General features: G+C 45.2%; 1 protein-coding gene and 1 long non-coding RNA gene across 3 annotated transcripts; one reads left to right on the plus strand and one right to left on the minus strand.

Moving 5' to 3' along the window:
- The first annotated feature begins 1979 nt into the window (after nt 1-1979).
- LOC310667060 lies at nt 1980-4439 on the plus strand. The gene is made up of 3 exons (XR_014506159.1): nt 1980-2121; nt 2350-3720; nt 4094-4439. It is a non-coding gene; the product is annotated as an uncharacterized lncRNA (long non-coding RNA).
- Nucleotides 4440-4564: 125 nt separating this feature from the next.
- On the minus strand, nt 4565-16255 carry RIT1 (Ras like without CAAX 1). 2 transcript variants are annotated; one of them, XM_083418666.1, is made up of 5 exons: nt 16186-16255; nt 10653-10709; nt 9634-9707; nt 8917-9108; nt 4565-7758 (listed from the first exon to the last, which is right to left on the minus strand). In XM_083418666.1, the coding sequence occupies exons 2-5, from the start codon at nt 10705-10707 to the stop codon at nt 7525-7527; spliced, it is 555 nt and encodes a 184-aa protein (XP_083274792.1). In that variant the 5' UTR covers nt 10708-10709; nt 16186-16255; the 3' UTR covers nt 4565-7524. The 2 variants fall into 2 exon arrangements, with proteins under 2 accessions (XP_083274792.1, XP_083274791.1); XM_083418665.1 differs by lacking the exon at nt 16186-16255 and adding an exon at nt 13002-13325.
- Between the last annotated feature and the right edge of the window lie 413 nt (nt 16256-16668).

A 16668-nucleotide genomic window follows, 5' to 3' on the forward strand; every position in this document is an offset into this window, starting at 1 on the left:
AGCATGCCAAGCACTCCTGTCTTCCACTGCCTCCCGCAGTTTGGTCAAACTCATGCTGGTAGCTTCGAGAACACTGTCCAACCATCTCGTCCTCCGTTGTCCCCTTCTCCTTATGCCCTCCATCTTTCCCAACATCAGGGTCTTTTCCAGGGAGTCTTCTCCTCTCATGAGGTGGCCAAAGTATTGGAGCCTCAGCTTCAGGATCTGTCCTTCTAGTGAGCACTCAGGGCTGATTTCCTTCAGAATGGAGAGGTTTGATCTTCATGGGACTCTCAAGACTGACTCCATGGACAAAGACAACAGGAGAGCTACTACTGCTCATTAAAGCAGATGTGAATGGGATAGACTGAGTAGAAGTTCCCTTCCTGTTTGTGGAAGACTCGGTTGGGTCTACAACAAAGTGTTGCTGTGCCGCACGCTCCTGTTCAGGACAGCTCTCCTGTCTCCTGCACAACACATGCAAACAGAGGCTCTTGTGATCCCTCTTCGCAGGGAGCTCTGGAAATTGGCGGTGTGAGGGGAGCAATTCTCAGCACCCTTAAGAACATAGAATCATAGAATAATAGAATTGGAAGAGACCACAAGGGCCATCGAGTCCAACCCCCTGCCAAGCAGGAAACACCATCAGAGCACTCCTGACATATGGTTGTCAAGCCTCTGCTTAATGACCTCCAAAGAAGGAGACTCCACCACACTCCTTGGCAGCAAATCCCACTGTCGAACAGCTCTTACTGTCAGGAAGTTCTTCCTAATGTTTAGGTGGAATCTTCTTTCTTGTAGTTTCCTAACATAAAGCATGTTAGGAAAAGCCTGCTGGATCAGGCTGGATCCACCTAATCCAGCATCCTGTTCTCACAGTGGCCAACCAGATGCCTGCAATAAACCAGCAAGCAGGATCAGAGCACAAGAGTACTCTCTTCTACATCCTGTGGTTTCCAGCAACCGGCATTCAGACGCACTATCGCCTCCCATCTGTGGAGGCAGAGCAGAGCCATTACGGTTGGTTGGTATCCATCGATAGCCCTCTTCTCCACGAATTTGCCTAATCCCCTTTTAAAGCCACCAAAGTTGGCGGCCATCACTTGCCTCCTGTGGCAGGGAGTTCCATAGCTGAACTACATGCTGCACGAAGGAGGACTTCCTTTTATCAGCCCTTAACAAACTACAGCTTTCCAGGAGACATCCTTACAGTGGTACCTCGGGGTAAGAACTTAATTAGATCTGGAGGTCCATTCTTAACCTGAAACTGTTCTTAACCTGAGGTACCACTTTAGCTAATGGGGCCTCCCGCTGCCGCCGCGCCACGATTTCTGTTCTCATCCTGAAACAAAGTTCTTAACCCGAGGTACTATTTCTGGGTTAGCGGAGTCTGTAACCTGAAGCATCTGTAACCTGAAGCATCTGTAACCTGAGGAACCACTGTACTTGTTTAAAATAACATCACAGTGCTTTAGATGCATGGTTCAAAGGTGGCCCTAATGGTCTCGAGGTAAAGGAGGGTAGATTTCAGCAGACTATTAGGCAAATCCTGTTAACAGGAAGAACAGCTCAATAATGGAAACTACCTATTACCTGGAAGCATGATGGTTTCCCCCAGTCCCCCCCCCCCCACGATTTTCAAGCAGCTCTGGGGTTCCTGCATCCAGCAGGGGTGTGGACTAGGTAAGTCTGCAAGCCCCCCCCCCAAAAAAAAGCGCACACACTTTCATTCTAAGAGATCAGGCTGGGGCAGACCCTCCCATGCAACACACATTTTATCTTTGGAGGCACTTTTAAAAAGGGGGAACATTCAAAAATGGAGGAAAAAATCCACCTGCACTTTGAGGTGGTACAAGAAGTGCTTTTTCCTACAAAAATGTTTAGGGGTGCTCTCATTTTCCTACTTATATTGAAGTACTGCCCCTCAATGAGGCCAAACTTAAGATTTATAAAATGTTTAGGGGGTATATATACCCCTGCGTCCCCACAGAAAAAAAAAGCACTGAGCACAAGCCATTCTGTCACTGCATTCCGTTGCACAAGCTAGCTCATCATTTAGGGGCAAGAATGGGGTCACACATTCTGGCTAGAAACCAGGCACAAAAATGGTATGCATGTCTAATTGGAAGTCAAAACAATACAGTGGTACCTCGGGTTACATATGCTTCAGGTTACAGACTCCGCTAACCCAGAAATAGTGCTTCAGGTTAAGAACTTTGCTTCAGGATGAGAACAGAAATCTTGCTCTGGCGGCGCGGCAGCAGCAGGAGGCCCCATTAGCTAAAGTGGTGCTTCAGGTTAAGAACAGTTTCAGGTTAAATACGGACCTCCGGAACAAAATTAAGTACTTAACCTGAGGTACCACTGTAGAGTGCTTGCTCACTGCCTGCTCAAAATTTCTGCTCATCCTTTTTTTCTGTTTCTCTCTCTCCTAGCAGAATTTGCATGTTTTTTTAAAGTCAATGAACCCTTTTGCCATTCACCTCCAGGGGAAGCCATCTAGCGGTTCAGCTCATTGTCACATGCAGCTGTGTATCCCGGGTGCACACTCACGCACACAAAACACACACAAACGTCGGCTGCGCAGCCTCACTGGGAAAGCATTACCTCATCCATTTCCAGTTCTATTTGTCTGCTGTGACAAGGGGCATCGAACTCCCCCAAGGGAAGCAACACAGATTCCCTTCTCCCTCCTGCCTCCCCTTGTTGGTGAAATGAATAGGAAACTCTTTTCAAACCCAGCAGGAGGAAAAGACTAGCAAGATGCCTAACATGGAAAAAGCCATTTCTTTGACATTTGCTGTGTTCAATTCAATTCGATTCTTCCATGCAGTTTTAATGGATGCGTTTGCTTTTTAAAATTATTCTTATGGGTTTGCCCGTCACCGCGGAATCAAATTGATACAGGTCAAAACGTAAAGCCCTTGTCACATTCAGAGCCACCCTCCCCAAGATCTCGTAGCCAAGATCCAGTTCACTGCCACTACAGAACGTTGCAGCAGGGGAAATGTTAACAAGCTCCTAAAACGTGTAATCCGTAACAGAAAACAGAGCAATTGGGTTGTATCTGACACTGGTCCAATTCAGTCTCATTGAGATCAATATACATGGATAATTTAGTCCATTAATATCAATGGGTTTACTCTGAGTAGAAATTACAGCCCATTCTTTCAAAATCATCTGTCTCTTGGATCGAGGCACACAGGGAGAAATAAAACTGGGAGCTGAAGTTCCAAAGGTGATTCAAACAAATCTTTTAGATGAGGAGATATCGGGCACCACGCAGCCTAAAAAATAGTGTGTTCTTTCAGATCTGGTCTGAGTCACAAAAGGATTCCATCAGTGGATTTGGTAAGCAAGAGGGTCTGGATGCGCTTTGTTTTAGTATAAAAATCAATCTTTTGCTTCCTTTCAGGGATTTCAAGACACAGCAGTTTGGGTGTCCTGAATACATGATCAACCAGCAGAGAAATGTATTTTGAGACATAAAAATATGCTTAACGTCAACACCAAAGGCCCTGCTTATCTAATCACCAGCGCCTCACAAATTTGGAATGTCCGTATTGTGCACACAAGGGTGGCAAACAAGTGAGGATTCTCAAGCATTAGACCATTTAAACCCTAAAATGCAATCATATACATCAGAAGTGAGGAACTTTTTTCAGCCTGGGGACCGCATTCCTTTCAGTTATAGGCAGGGCCAGAGCAACGAATGTGAATTGTAACCTCTTATACAGCAAGGTAGGACGCGGGTGGCGCTGTGGGTTAAAGCCTCAGCGCCTCGGGCTTGCCGATCAAAGGGTCGGCGATTCGAATCCCCGCGGCGGGGTGCGCTCCCATTGTTCGGACCCAGCGTCTGCCAACCTAGCAGTTCGAAAGCACTCTCGGGTGCAAGTAGATAAATAGGGACCGCTTACTAGCAGGAAGGTAAACGGCGTTTCCATGTGCGGCTCTGGCTCGCCAGAGCAGCGTTGTCACGCTGGCCACGTGACCCGGAAGTGTCTTCGGACAGCGCTGGCCCCCGGCCTCTTTGAGTGAGATGGGCGCACAACCCTAGAGTCTGTCAAGACTGGCCCGTACGGGCAGGGGTACCTTTACCTTTTCATACAGCAAGGTAGATTGTACAGAAGGCTTACACACCCCTTCTCTATCTTCCATCCAGACGAGAAAGAGCTGTATGGTCAGAGTTCAAGGACACATTGCAGCCAGGCAGAAAAACTCAGGGTGTGATGCAGGCTGCTGAGCGGCATGGCCTGATCATTCCAAGGGCAAAACAGAGATCCCTGGAAGGTCAGATTTGGCCTCTGGGTCTGAGGTTTCCCAACCCTGCTGTACAAATCTACTCAAAAGTAAGTCCCTTTGTGTTTAACTGAGATTGCTCCCACATAGTTGGTATAGGATTGCAGCCTTGGTGGAGCTTAAATCTCAAATTTGTTGCTGCTGATTTTGAATCAATTTCCTTAATAACAAGCCCAACTTACGCTTTATAGCATACATTTCCCATCCTGTCTGCACCATTTATTTCCAGGCACCAACAAAAGACTTCTTCGTTATTCATTTTTTAAAAAAGCAAGGCAGAGACTAAAAACAAAAACAAATTCTTTATAGTGTCAAATGCAATTCTCAGCTTGTAGGTACAAAAGTGTATGTGGAACATAAAAATCATGAATTGTGCCCCCCCCAAAGTGCTTATTATTCAGATGTAATTATGATAAGGAAAATGGGGAGCAGGCGCGTTCACAAGTTAGCACAAAATGTAACAATGAATTCTGAAAAAACCACAAATTTAAGGCACAAAGTTTTTCACTCTCCCCAAAAGGCAAGTCTCTTAGCTCCATTTGTTCTTAATTTTGCTTCCTACAGTAAACTGCAGGTTTTGAATTATAACCACCTCATTTTAAGTCACTTTGACATGAATATTAAAGAGAACATGAAAATTTCCTTTAAGAAAATCTGTGATTTATCCACCATATGTCAAAAGAATCTGATTCAACACTAAACAAAATTTATTAAATTATAGGTGTGATCTGTTTCTAAATTAGTAGCTATGGAAAGTATCCAGAATTGATCATTAAGTTAATTTACTAATATAAATACACCATATATTGTTATACTCAATAAAATACATTTGAAATCTTCCTTGCTAAATGGAATGTGTGACTACATCCGCCCCAAAAAAACACACACCCAGTTGCTCAGTAGAATTCATAATGCAAATAAGATTTATATATTAAAAATACTACAACTGGTACAACTTGGTAATTCAAGAGCAATACAAAATATACTTCAAGAACCCAAGAAGTGCCTCTATTTTATTATTGCTTGATTAATTTCCTAAAAAGTAACAGAAAGATTTTAATTCTTTCTCCCGTCATTCTCTGACCAGGGAGATCAAGCAAAGAAACTTGGCAGGAGGTTTGAGAAAAGGCTGATGTATCCAGCTGGCTAACTTTATCATCTGACCCACCCCCCCTTTTAAAATCTTTTGCAAAATGATCACATTTGTAGTATAGTAACTGAAACCCAGGGATAGAAATTCAGGTTTGATACCAGCTAAGAGGACCTACTCTATGACTTCCTGAAGGCACTTGGGAATTTAATTCAAGATGGATTTGCTTATTCTTGACACTCGAATGATATGAACATTAGATATTGGCTTGGTGGTTTTTAAAAACCATGTATTTGTCAAAAACCAGGTAATGTTTAAACTCTCCAAGGCACGCGGCTCTTCTGGTGTATGGAAAAAAAAAGTGTGAGGAAGTGGCAAGAAATTGTGTGGCTCTCCCCATGGGAATTGCTACATTTTCAAGTACAGGCTCGAGTCCTGAATAAACCCTCTCTGTGCTCCTTCCAAAGTGTTCCCCCTGCACCAAAATCACAGTACAAAATCTTTCACTTTACGCTCAGCACCAATACAACTCTGTGCGCGTACAACGCTTTCCTACTAGGATGTCAACACTATGATCCATTGACCCAGATGCTTTAGATTAGAACGAAGGTCTGAGATACAAGCATGTGTTAGCTGCCTTATACCGAATCAGACCACCCCTTTACCTAGCCCAAAATTGTCCACTCTTGAGTAGCAATGGCTCCAAGTATAAGGCTATAAAAAAGCCTGCTGGATCAGGTCAGTGGCCCAGCTAGTCCAGCATCACGTTCTCACAGTGGCCAAGAAGGACCTGGGAGCGACGGCACTCTCCTCTCCTGTGTTTTCCAGGAACTGTATTCTGAAGCACAGTGGAGGTAGCAGAGGGGGTCTTTCCCAGCCTTGCTACCAAAGATCCTTTCTGAACTGGACTGACCTTGGATTTTTCACAGCGAAGACAGTTGCTGTGTCCACCCACCCGGTTGTGCCATGGGTCAGCTTCCAACCAACAGTCTGTCGACAATCACCCTTTCACAAGAGCCACTTGACACCACCACTCTCCGACTTCCCAGTAACAACCACTATTCCCATTTCAACCCCTTCCTGCAGCGCCTTTCTATTTTTCACTGGTCACAGATCACCACCACTCCTCAGACAGGGAAACTTCCTAACAAGAAAGCTCTTGCTGGCAGTTTCCTATGAATTTCAGAGACTGGGACAAGAATCCCAGAAAAGTGGTGCAAGTTTATCTGCAGTTAATACTGCACAATCCAGTACTCCCCACGGAAGGGAAAAAACGGTAAAATTTCCTGCAAAATCTAAAAGAGCGAGCACTGGGGAAAGTTTTTAAAAGAGAGACTACCAATGCATCTGGAGTGTTAATTATTACAGAAACAGTCAAAATTGCACGTGCGAAGAAACTTGCACGTGCGAAGAAACTTGTGCAACAGTTGTGTATACTTGAAGGGCTCTTGGCGTCTCCTGTGCTTTGAAGTTTTCAACAACTTTGCTGACAGACACTGATCTGCTCATCCCCACCCCGAATCAAGTTAGTGGAAAAATACACAAGGATAAAGATTTGGCACAAATCTTGTAGCATTCCTCCCCCACACTTGAAGCAACCAATTGTAGCACACCTGCTACACGAGTGGCCCGCGAATCCCAACAGATCAGCTTCATCAAATTCATGTACATTTTGCTACCTTCCTAGGGGTAAAAAAAATAGCTTATGCAACAAGGCTTCTGAACTATAACCCTCTGAAATGCTGTTGAGACACCAACACCCAAATCCGGAAGGTATCATAACGTTGGCAACTGTTTAAAATATCAGACCAACTGGCACAAGCCAACCTTGCGAGGCACAAAATACATGCGGGCAGACTAGTTGGCTATGCATTTTGCACCTATTTGCAAAACTGATTTATGGACACCTGGATCAATTGTTACTATTCTTTGCCAAGTCTTCTCCAGGAAGAAACAGATTAAACAAACTTTCGAAGCACGCAATGTAGCGCGACCCTCTTGATGGCAGGGCCGAATCACTCCATCCAGTTTTGAACACACAAAAGTATCTCGATTGGCACGGTCAGCAGAAACAAGCACAAGGCTCCAAAGGGCTGCTGGACTGCTTTGGTTCTCCTGCAAGCCACACAGTTATTTGGCTGACAGACATATTTGATTCATGTCACAGAATTCTTCTTCTTCTTCCGGAAGGGAGATTTCAACCTCTTCCACATACTCGTCCGAGGCCTGGATTTCTTCCCCAGCGCCATGACTGCTTCCTTCTCCTTCCTCCGGATTTCTCGAACCAGAGTGTGAAACACATCATCGATATAGTAGCGAAAGGCAGCTGAAGTTTCAAAGAAAGGGCAGCCAAACTCACGTGCCAAGGCTGAACCTTCTTCCTTGGAGACCTTGCAACAAGAAAAGCACATGCTGGTCAGCAACAGGAGAGGCAGCCATTTCTTTTAACGAAGCCTACTTTTGCTTTTTACAGACTTCTTCACACAGCCTGAAAATTCCTGTAACACTGTCCTTTCATGCCTCACTCTCTGTACTCATCGTCAGCACCCATCTTTTGCTATATATTTCTGACATTCCTGCTTTATGTTGAGGCTCTTCCTGATCTTTCAAACATTTGAAAGGAAATGCCATGCTTTCATATTAGATTTTAAGGGGTTTTTTTTACAGTAGGAATCATGCAGCTTTCAGAAAGCACTGGATTTTGGCGCAATGAAACGTTATTGGGAATATATAGCTATAAAAGGTCTCTTTTCTCCCCTCTACGAATCTCAGCATGGTCACTGTCTGTTCTTGGTGGCATTCCCAGCACCTGAACTTCTGCCAAGTCCTTCAAAGTATGTGAATGTCCATTTCCCAATAACTAAGATTATAAAGGAAGGAAGGCTTTATGTGCAATTTTCTTGGGCACTCCACTTTATAGTAAGCCTCAACAAAGTAGGAAGCTACATATCACATTCTACTACATACACTTTTTAATTTTATTTTAGCACACTTCTTCCATACCTGTTGTGTGGCATGGCTTTATTGTTTTCCGCATCTTTCAATGCTCACCTGGCATGTGCATTTTCTGCTCTGCTTTCTTACACATTTGGTATGTGCTGCATTCCTTCCCCCTCCCCACCAAAGCTGCGGCCGCCTCTTCTCACCTGCCATGCATTTCCCAATCCTATTTCAATCTTGAGAGAAGTCTCAATTGCTCCCAATGTTTGTTTTTCAACATGCTCCCTGCCTCTTGCAGCATCCTACTTACTCAGCAGCCAGAACAAGGGGGAAGGGACCAAGACAGCATATCTGACAGTATCCCTGGGGCTTGTGGGAATGCAACTACCATGTCTATTTGAAAACAAAATTGTGAGAGCTAAGTGTCCTGAAAAACTGGCTAGAAATTCTTTAACCGAGAACCTCACCTTCTAGGGAAGGCTATTTGCCTCCCTTTCGATATGAGCAAATCCAAAGATTCGGTTCAATTCCTATCATCCCCCGTTTGCAAATCGCCAACATACAAGAAAAGGAACTGAGCAAAGAATTAATTCTGAAGCATTCTTTACCTGCCTGAGACGAGCTAGATCAGACTTGTTCCCCACAAGAACCACGGGAGTCTCATCTGTACGCCGAACACGGTAGATAAGCTGCTTGAACTCACGCACTTCATGGAAGCTTCGGCGGTCTGTGATTGAGTAACAGATAATGAACCCTTCGCCTGCCCTCATGTATTGGTCCCTCATGGCGGTAAATTCTGCCTAGGAAGTAAAACAACAAGAATATATTTCAGCTCCAGGATTTTTATGGAATACTGTAAGCCTGCCCATTCAGCAAAAGGTCTGTAAGCATGCTTCACTATCAACATGCAGGAAAATAGCTAATTTTCTATCACCACAGAAGACCTTATGTAAACAGGCCTATGCAACTGTTTACCATTTTGTACTGGGTTATGGTGTTTTATTGTATGCACTGTTTTAAATAATTTTATAAATAAATGCCCAGGGTTACAGTGGATTGGGAAAACTAGCTTCTTTCCTGTGCCTACAACACAGGTACTATAAAATGAATGTTCACTGCTGGCAATGCAAGGGTAAAGTAGTGTGTCTTCAGTATATGAAAATACTTATGCAACAAGATGCCAGATGGCACTCTCAGCCACCCATGTGAGGATAATACTGACCCACCATAGAGGAATGTTTTAAGGATCACAGTCAGGTAAATGTATGTAAACTGCTTTGAATAAGTAAAAGCAAAATATAAAATGTACAGTGGTTATTATATACCTGGCCTGCTGTGTCTAAAATGTCCAGATTAGCAGGTTCATCATCAATCCTTATTCGCATTTTGTAAGCATCCTCTAGAGAAAGAAATACAAACAAACATTCAGTACAGTCTAGCTATCAATGTCTTCATGAGCAAAGGACAACTTCAGACGTGTTCACAACAGAGACCCATAGTTACTGCTTAAGTGATTGTTGCGCTCATGGTTTGCCTCAAATGTTATTGTGCTTTTTTTATTTAAAAAAACAACTCTCACAAACATGAATTTTTTTTTGCCAGTTGATACAGGGACTGATGGGAATGATGGACAATACCTGGGAACTTCCACCTGTGGCTCACAAGTACTTCTTGAAAAAATATTTAATATATTAATAGTTACGATGAAATTCTGCTTTCAATCACACACCCACGACTTTGCAGTGTACCATTCGGGCCCATAGCCTATTTACCAGCTAGTGGGCTGCCCTTGCTGCCTTCAGAATAGGAATGCCCAGAGCTCCTCCACGTTGGGAGAGTAAACCGCTGACGCAGAGAGCCTCCTGTACTCATGGAAGCTCCTCACATGTTTCAGAGCCCTGGCCTTTGTAAAGCAGAAAGACCCAAGTTCAACTCTCAACTTCTCCACTTAAAAGATTAATCTCAGGTACCAGAGTGCTGTTGCCAATGACCAATGGAAGTTTCATGCACCCAGCACCATTATTTTTTGAAGGGAGGGGAGAATGCAAACCACCCTGAGACCTGCAGGTATAGGGTGGCATATAAATCAATCAATCAAACAAATAAAAGGAAAAGGAAAAAAACGAGTTAACATTTCTACCAATCAAAGCTAGTATCACTGACAGGTGACTATCATTAATATTGTCTGGGGGGAAAGGTTCAGAAATTAAAAGACACTTTTAATCTCAACACTAGCAAGGCTTCCCCATTGTGCAGGTTGGGGGTTCCTACCGGCCCCAGATTTTTTTTCCTTTTTCAGTCAGCACACCACTGGTTGGAAGAGGAAGCAGAAGAGCACACTCACCGATGGTGGGGTCATGGTCTTCTGGGAAACGATGACTAATGAACTGCATGGTCATGGCTGAAAGGAAGGCACAAACATATTAAAATGAACAAAAGGCAGAAATGGCTATCATCACAAGATGCAGCACGTGCTACTGGGATAACTCTGTGCACAAAGCCTTGAGTTTCTTTGAGAACGGACAGGCCACAAATGTGACCAGACCTGCCATTTTAAATATAACTCGCCATGGTTTTTTAAGGGGAGAAACACTACAACAGCTCCCAATCCATTTCCAGACACAATTCAAAAGGCTGGCCTTGACCTTTAAAGCTCTATAAGACTTAGAAGTATGCAAATGCTGTAAGAAAAAGACATTATAAAAATCGTCCCATCAGGGGCCTTGGAGAGGCGCTCCCAGTTAGGAGCAAGCAGCATTGTGCAAGATGCACCAATATTCTGACTGCGTAATGCACCTTCATGTTGGTTTGGGGAAAATATTTTCCTGCTTACAGAAAACACTTCAAGGTTGCTTTCAAAAACTAACAAATACCAGCAAAATAAAGCAAGCTCTAGGATGAAAGTCTGTGAGCCAAACTTGATTCCTTTTAAATTTGTCTAACAGAGCGTAGCGTCCTTAAACAGATTTATAGAAAATAGCAGTAATAACATAAAACAGAAGTAGTAGATAAAAAACCAATTGAATCATTACAGCTACATTCATATTACACACTAAAGAGCATGAGAATATTTGTCCCCTCATCTTGTGGCAGGGAGTCCCACATGAGAATCACTCCAGTCATAATAGACAAGAGGGAAGTTGCCCCTTACAGAATTGAAGTGAGGAAAACTCCACATCCGTGTGGAGACCTCAGGGTAAGCTGCAACATCAAAAATTGCTTTGAAGGGGGATAAGACAAATTCATAAAGGTCAAAGCTGTCAATAGCTTCTAGCCAGGGTGGTTATGTTCTTTCTGTTGCCACTTGAGAGGCAAAAAGCCTCTGAATCCCAGTTGCTGGGAACCACCAACAGAGAGTGTGGCTTCTGTACTTCCTGATTATGGGCTTCCTAGTGCCATCTGACTGGGCACTGTGAGAACAAGGTGCTGGACTAAATGGGCCACTGATGCCTGATCCAGATTCAGGAGGGGGACTTCCCAATTCATAGGTGAGTCTCTTAGGCTGCACACCTATATTCAGTTTCCTGAATATAGTTTCCTGAATATGAGTTTGCAACCTAAGAGAATTGAGTAAGTGAATTCAATGGAAAGTTCCACTGAACTCAATGAACTTACTTCTGAATAGACATACATACAGAAGAACTGCACTGATGAAACTATGCCGGTTCAGTTCCCTGCTTCACACTCCTTTGTTGCTTTGACTGTAAGGAACCTAACACAGCTGCCCCTACATTCATTTTGGTAATCAGGTTATAAATAACATTTTAAAAGCTAATAAAAACATTTTAGCAACCTTCCTACCAGATAATGCTTTTATTGTGAATTATTTGACACATCTCAAAGCAATTTAACAAGGTAACATACCAGTTAAGAACAAAACCAGAAAAAAATACAACACTCTATAGATCCAGTAACATAATAAACCTGTTAGGGGTTTAGTCTTGTTTTAAATGTACTTGTTTTAACTGTTTTATGTGTAAATCACCTTGAGAAGTGGTTTAGAAGGGTTCTTTCTTTAATTTACTTTCATTTCCCACCCTTGATGTTGTAATCCCAGGGCGCGTTACAACATTAAAACACATTTATGTGTTTTAATGTTGTATTTAAGAACAGCTTAACAAGCTGATTACAACAACAATAAGGGTGAGCCCTACCCGCACCACCAACAAAGGAGCAACCATCACCATCAGCGGCCGATTTCTGTGCCAACTTCTAAACTTTTCTGTGCCGCCAGGCCTATGAAGAGCACATCCTTCCACAATTGTATGCTGGTGTCCGTTTTCAGTTTATATTCTTGCTTCTAACTTTTAATGATTTTACGATTTGGTCTTATACTTTTGATATCGCTGTTATAAACCGCTGCGATAGGATTGCAGCGGTATATAAAAAGACTTCATGAATAAATCAATACATGCCTGAGAAAGTAAATAAATAAATAAGAAAGGAAGAAGCTAGCCAGTTACCAAAGACCTTAGTGAGCGAGAGAGTATTGGGCCCGGGGCCTAAGCAAGCAGCGAAGGTATGTTTCATCCCCATATCATGAGGCAGGGAGTTCCGAAGGTGCCCCTTCCTCCTATTTCCACCCCCACCCCCATAAAAAAAACAACCCACGCCCTTCGTATCATTGCCGCGCCCCACCCCGTCCCTCAATGGCGTGCATACGTGAGTCTTTTCAAGCCTCCCCTCAACGTACCGCTTTTGCCGACGCCCCCGGCGCCCAACATCACCAGCTTGTACTCCCGGGGCTGCAACGGAGGAGGCGGCGGCGCCCCCCCGACCCCGCCAGGCGGTCCCCGCGGCCCAGTCGGGTCCATGGTACGGATAGCCGCCCGAGGACGGCTCCCCTCAGACGCCCTCTCCGGTGGACAAGAGCGGCGGCAGCAGAGGCATCCCCCGCCCTCGCCGCCGCCGCCGCCGCCGCCGCCGCTTCCTCACCTTCCCGCCCACCTCGGAACAAAATGGCGCCGGCTCGGCTGAATTCCAACCGCCGCCTCAGAGGGAATGGGAGGGGCCGTTCGTGGCCACGCCCCCTACGCGTCGCAAGGGGAGGGGCAGCGCCCCTGTCGTCGCCTCCCTTCCTCCGGGAGTTTGGGGGGGGGTGCCCAAAGAGGATGGAACGTCATCGAAGCCTCGATTATTTCCGGCTCGCAAATGCATTCTTTTTTGCTAATAAATCCATAAGCAAAACCCGTGCCCATAGCTAGGGAAACTGTAGGTTTTTGCTGTTGTTGTTTTTTGTAAACAGCCTCCTTTTCTTTATTTCAGACTTCCTGAATCTGTGGGTCCAGCCTTACCCCAACCTGGGGCCCTCCAGATGTTGTTAGACTCCAGTTCCCCTCATTCGTGACCGTTGGCTAATGGAGTACAACAACATCTATTTTATCCCCCCCCCCTATTTTTGGAAATATCGTTGGGACTCCAGCTCCCATCAGCCCCAGCAGGTACGGCCAACAGTCCAGGATTGTGGGAGCTGTAGTTCAACATTACATTAAGGCACAGGGACCCCTGACCATTAGGTCCAGTCGTGACCGACTCTGGAGTTGCGGTGCTCATCTCGCTTTATTGGCCGAGGGAGCCGGCGTACAGCTTCTGGGTCATGTGGCCAGCATGACTAAGCCGCTTCTGGTGAACCAGAGCAGCACATGAAAATGCCATTTACCTTCCCACCGGAGGGGTACCTATTTATCTACTTGCACTTTGACATGCTTTCGAACTGCTAGGTTAGCAGGAGCAGGGACCGAGCAACGGGAGCTCACCCCGTCGCGGGGATTTGAACCGTCGACCTTCTGATCGGCAAGTCCTAGGCTCTGTGGTTTAACCCACAGCACCACCCACGCCCCCAACATTACATTAGGCGAGCACAAAGCTTGAGGGAGATCACATTTGTTTGATCATTTCTCCAGTTCAATTTATATACCCCAAAGAAACCCAGGGGATGTGTTTTGTATGATTGTTATTTTTAAAAAGTGAATCGGCTAGAACAGTTTCTCAACCTTGGCACCCCAGATGTTGTTAAACTACAACTCCCAACATTCCTGGCCACTGGCTCTTCTGGCTCATGGTGATGGGAGTTGTAGTTCAACATCTGTGGGGGGGGGGGAGACCCAGTATTCAAGGGCACCTTTTCCCCATTCCTGCTTGAAGAGGGACAGATTTGCAGCACGACCCTAGAAAGGATGACGTACCGTATTTTCTGCTCTATAGGACGCACCAGAGACCAGGGTTCAAATCCCCACTCAGGTACAAAGTTCTCTGTTCAGCCTCACCTACCTCACAGGGTTGTTGTGAGGACAACAGGTAGGTGGTTGGGGGAACCAGTTGCAGAACTTTGAGCTCCTTGGAGGAAAAATGTGATATAAACGCAATACTAAATGGAGAGGATATGTTTATGTACACAGTGAAATCCTGAATGTGTCAATTCAGAGGGAAGGCCGTCTATTGAGCTCAACTGAACTTGAGGCAACCATGCACAGGATTGCTTACAACAAAAAAACATTCCCAAAGCGGTGAGCACAGCAGAAGACAATGGAAAACATCCTAATTAGACAAGAGGTCATTCCACATCCATAGATAATGAATCACGATCAGTGAGCGATGTCGATTGGATCCCGGAAGTTTCGGCTGTGCGTGACTCTATGCGCTGGATAGAGCTCTGGCCGGGAGAGCTGTGCGAACTTAGTACTCGGCGTTCCTTCTGCGCAGGCGCAGCAGCTGCTGAAAGTCAGCTGGCCGCTCAAGACACAGCATTGCAAAGGGGAGGATTTTTGTCTCTGCAGACTTGCATTCTTCGGTTGTCCGCATGCCTGTATTACCAACGCGTCCTTCCTGATGCATACGCAAGATATGCAAAACCTCCCTGAGGAACAAAAGCTAAGCTAGCCTTTAGGGCTTGCTTCCGGGTAGACATTTATAAGGTTGCTCTGCGTGTCCTGTGTCTGCAAACCTCTCATATTTACTTGGATTTACGGACATTATGCTGTTGTCGCAGCGGCAAAAAAAAACAAAAAAAAAAACCCACGACAAAGTTCTAGACAGAGACGCTAGATTGAAGCCATTTGACAGTACTTCCATTTGGTGTCATGTTCCCCCTGGCCTAGGAAAAAGCAGTGAGACTATAACTGTGTTTTATGCCCCCAGTGGAATCAACTACTATTTGAATGAGCCAAGGAAGTGTTCATAAAGGCAAGGTATAAAGCAATACACAATTATCACTGATGGGAAATTGTACAGGGTGGTGGAACAAACCCTTCCCCCGCCCCCCAAGATGATGTGTTTCATGGAGTCCTTCACTCAAGGAGAAAGGTTATCCTTTTTGCACTATAAGGTAAAGGTAAAGGGACCCCTGACCATTAGGTCCAGTCATGGCTGACTCTGGGGTTGCGGTGCTCATCTCGCTTTATTGGCCGAGGGAGCCGGCGTACAGCTTCCGGGTCATGTGGCCAGCATGACTAAGCCGCAGCGCACGGAACCGCCGTTTACCTTCCCGCTGGAGTGGTACCTATTTATCTACTTGCATTTTGACGTGCTTTTGAACTGCTAGGTTGGCAGGAGCAGGGACCGAGTAACGGGAGCTCACCCCATCATGGGGATTCGAACCGCCGACCTTCTAATCAGCAAGTCCTAGGCTCTGCGGTTTAACCCACAGCGCCACCCGCGTCTTTTTGCACTATAGTGGTGCCTTTTCAAGATCATTTTAACAGGTTTTGCTGAATTTAAATGTTTTTCACCTCCACGCTCCCAACTTCACCCTTTCAATGCCTGCTTAATAGGTGACACAAGGACCCTAACCCATATTTAGGGTTTGTAATTTGAAAACCACGCAGGGGCAGGTAAAGGCTTAAGAGATATTCCAGAAAAGGGGTTGGGGGTGGAGAAACCTGCAGTCCTCTAGATGTCCCTGGACTCCAACTCCCATCAGCCTCAGCCAACCCAGGCAGTGGGTCAAGGCTGATGGGCAGTTGGGACAGCTGGATCCCCATCTGTGATTGAAGGTCTTCATAGCAAGGACTTCTGCATTTTGACACTAACTGCCAAATTACCTCTCTTCAATCATTTGAAAGGTTTGCATAAAGAGCCTTAGCCCAATTGCCAGCAGGTCAGTAACAGTCTCTTATGAGGTCCAAAGCTGAAAAGCGTTACAAAACAATGCACATAAGAGCCCAGGTGGGTAAGGCCAATGGTGCATCTAGACCAGGGATAGGCAACCTAAGGTCTGTGGGCCGGATGCGGCCCATTGCCTTCTAAATCCATCCCGCGGACAGTCCGGGAATCAGCGTGTTTTTACATGAGTAGAATGTGTCCTTTTATTTAAAATGCACCTCTGGGTTATTTGTGGCGTATAGGAATTCGTTCATTCCGCC

The sequence above is a fragment of the Podarcis tiliguerta genome, assembly GCF_965153285.1.
Source record: "Podarcis tiliguerta genome assembly, chromosome: 16".
NCBI classification, from domain to species: Eukaryota; Metazoa; Chordata; class Lepidosauria; order Squamata; family Lacertidae; genus Podarcis; species Podarcis tiliguerta.

Excerpts from the sequence above, each read along its gene's own strand:
- RIT1 (XM_083418665.1), bottom strand. The coding sequence starts at position 13,122 with ATGGACCCGACTGGGCCGCGGGGACCGCCTGGCGGGGTCGGGGGGGCG. Across the intron at positions 9,708-10,652 it reads AGACCATGACCCCACCATCG|AGGATGCTTACAAAATGCGA; the intron begins GTGAGTGTGCTC and ends TTCTTTCTCTAG. Across the intron at positions 9,109-9,633 it reads TTTTAGACACAGCAGGCCAG|GCAGAATTTACCGCCATGAG; the intron begins GTATATAATAAC and ends TTTACTTCCTAG.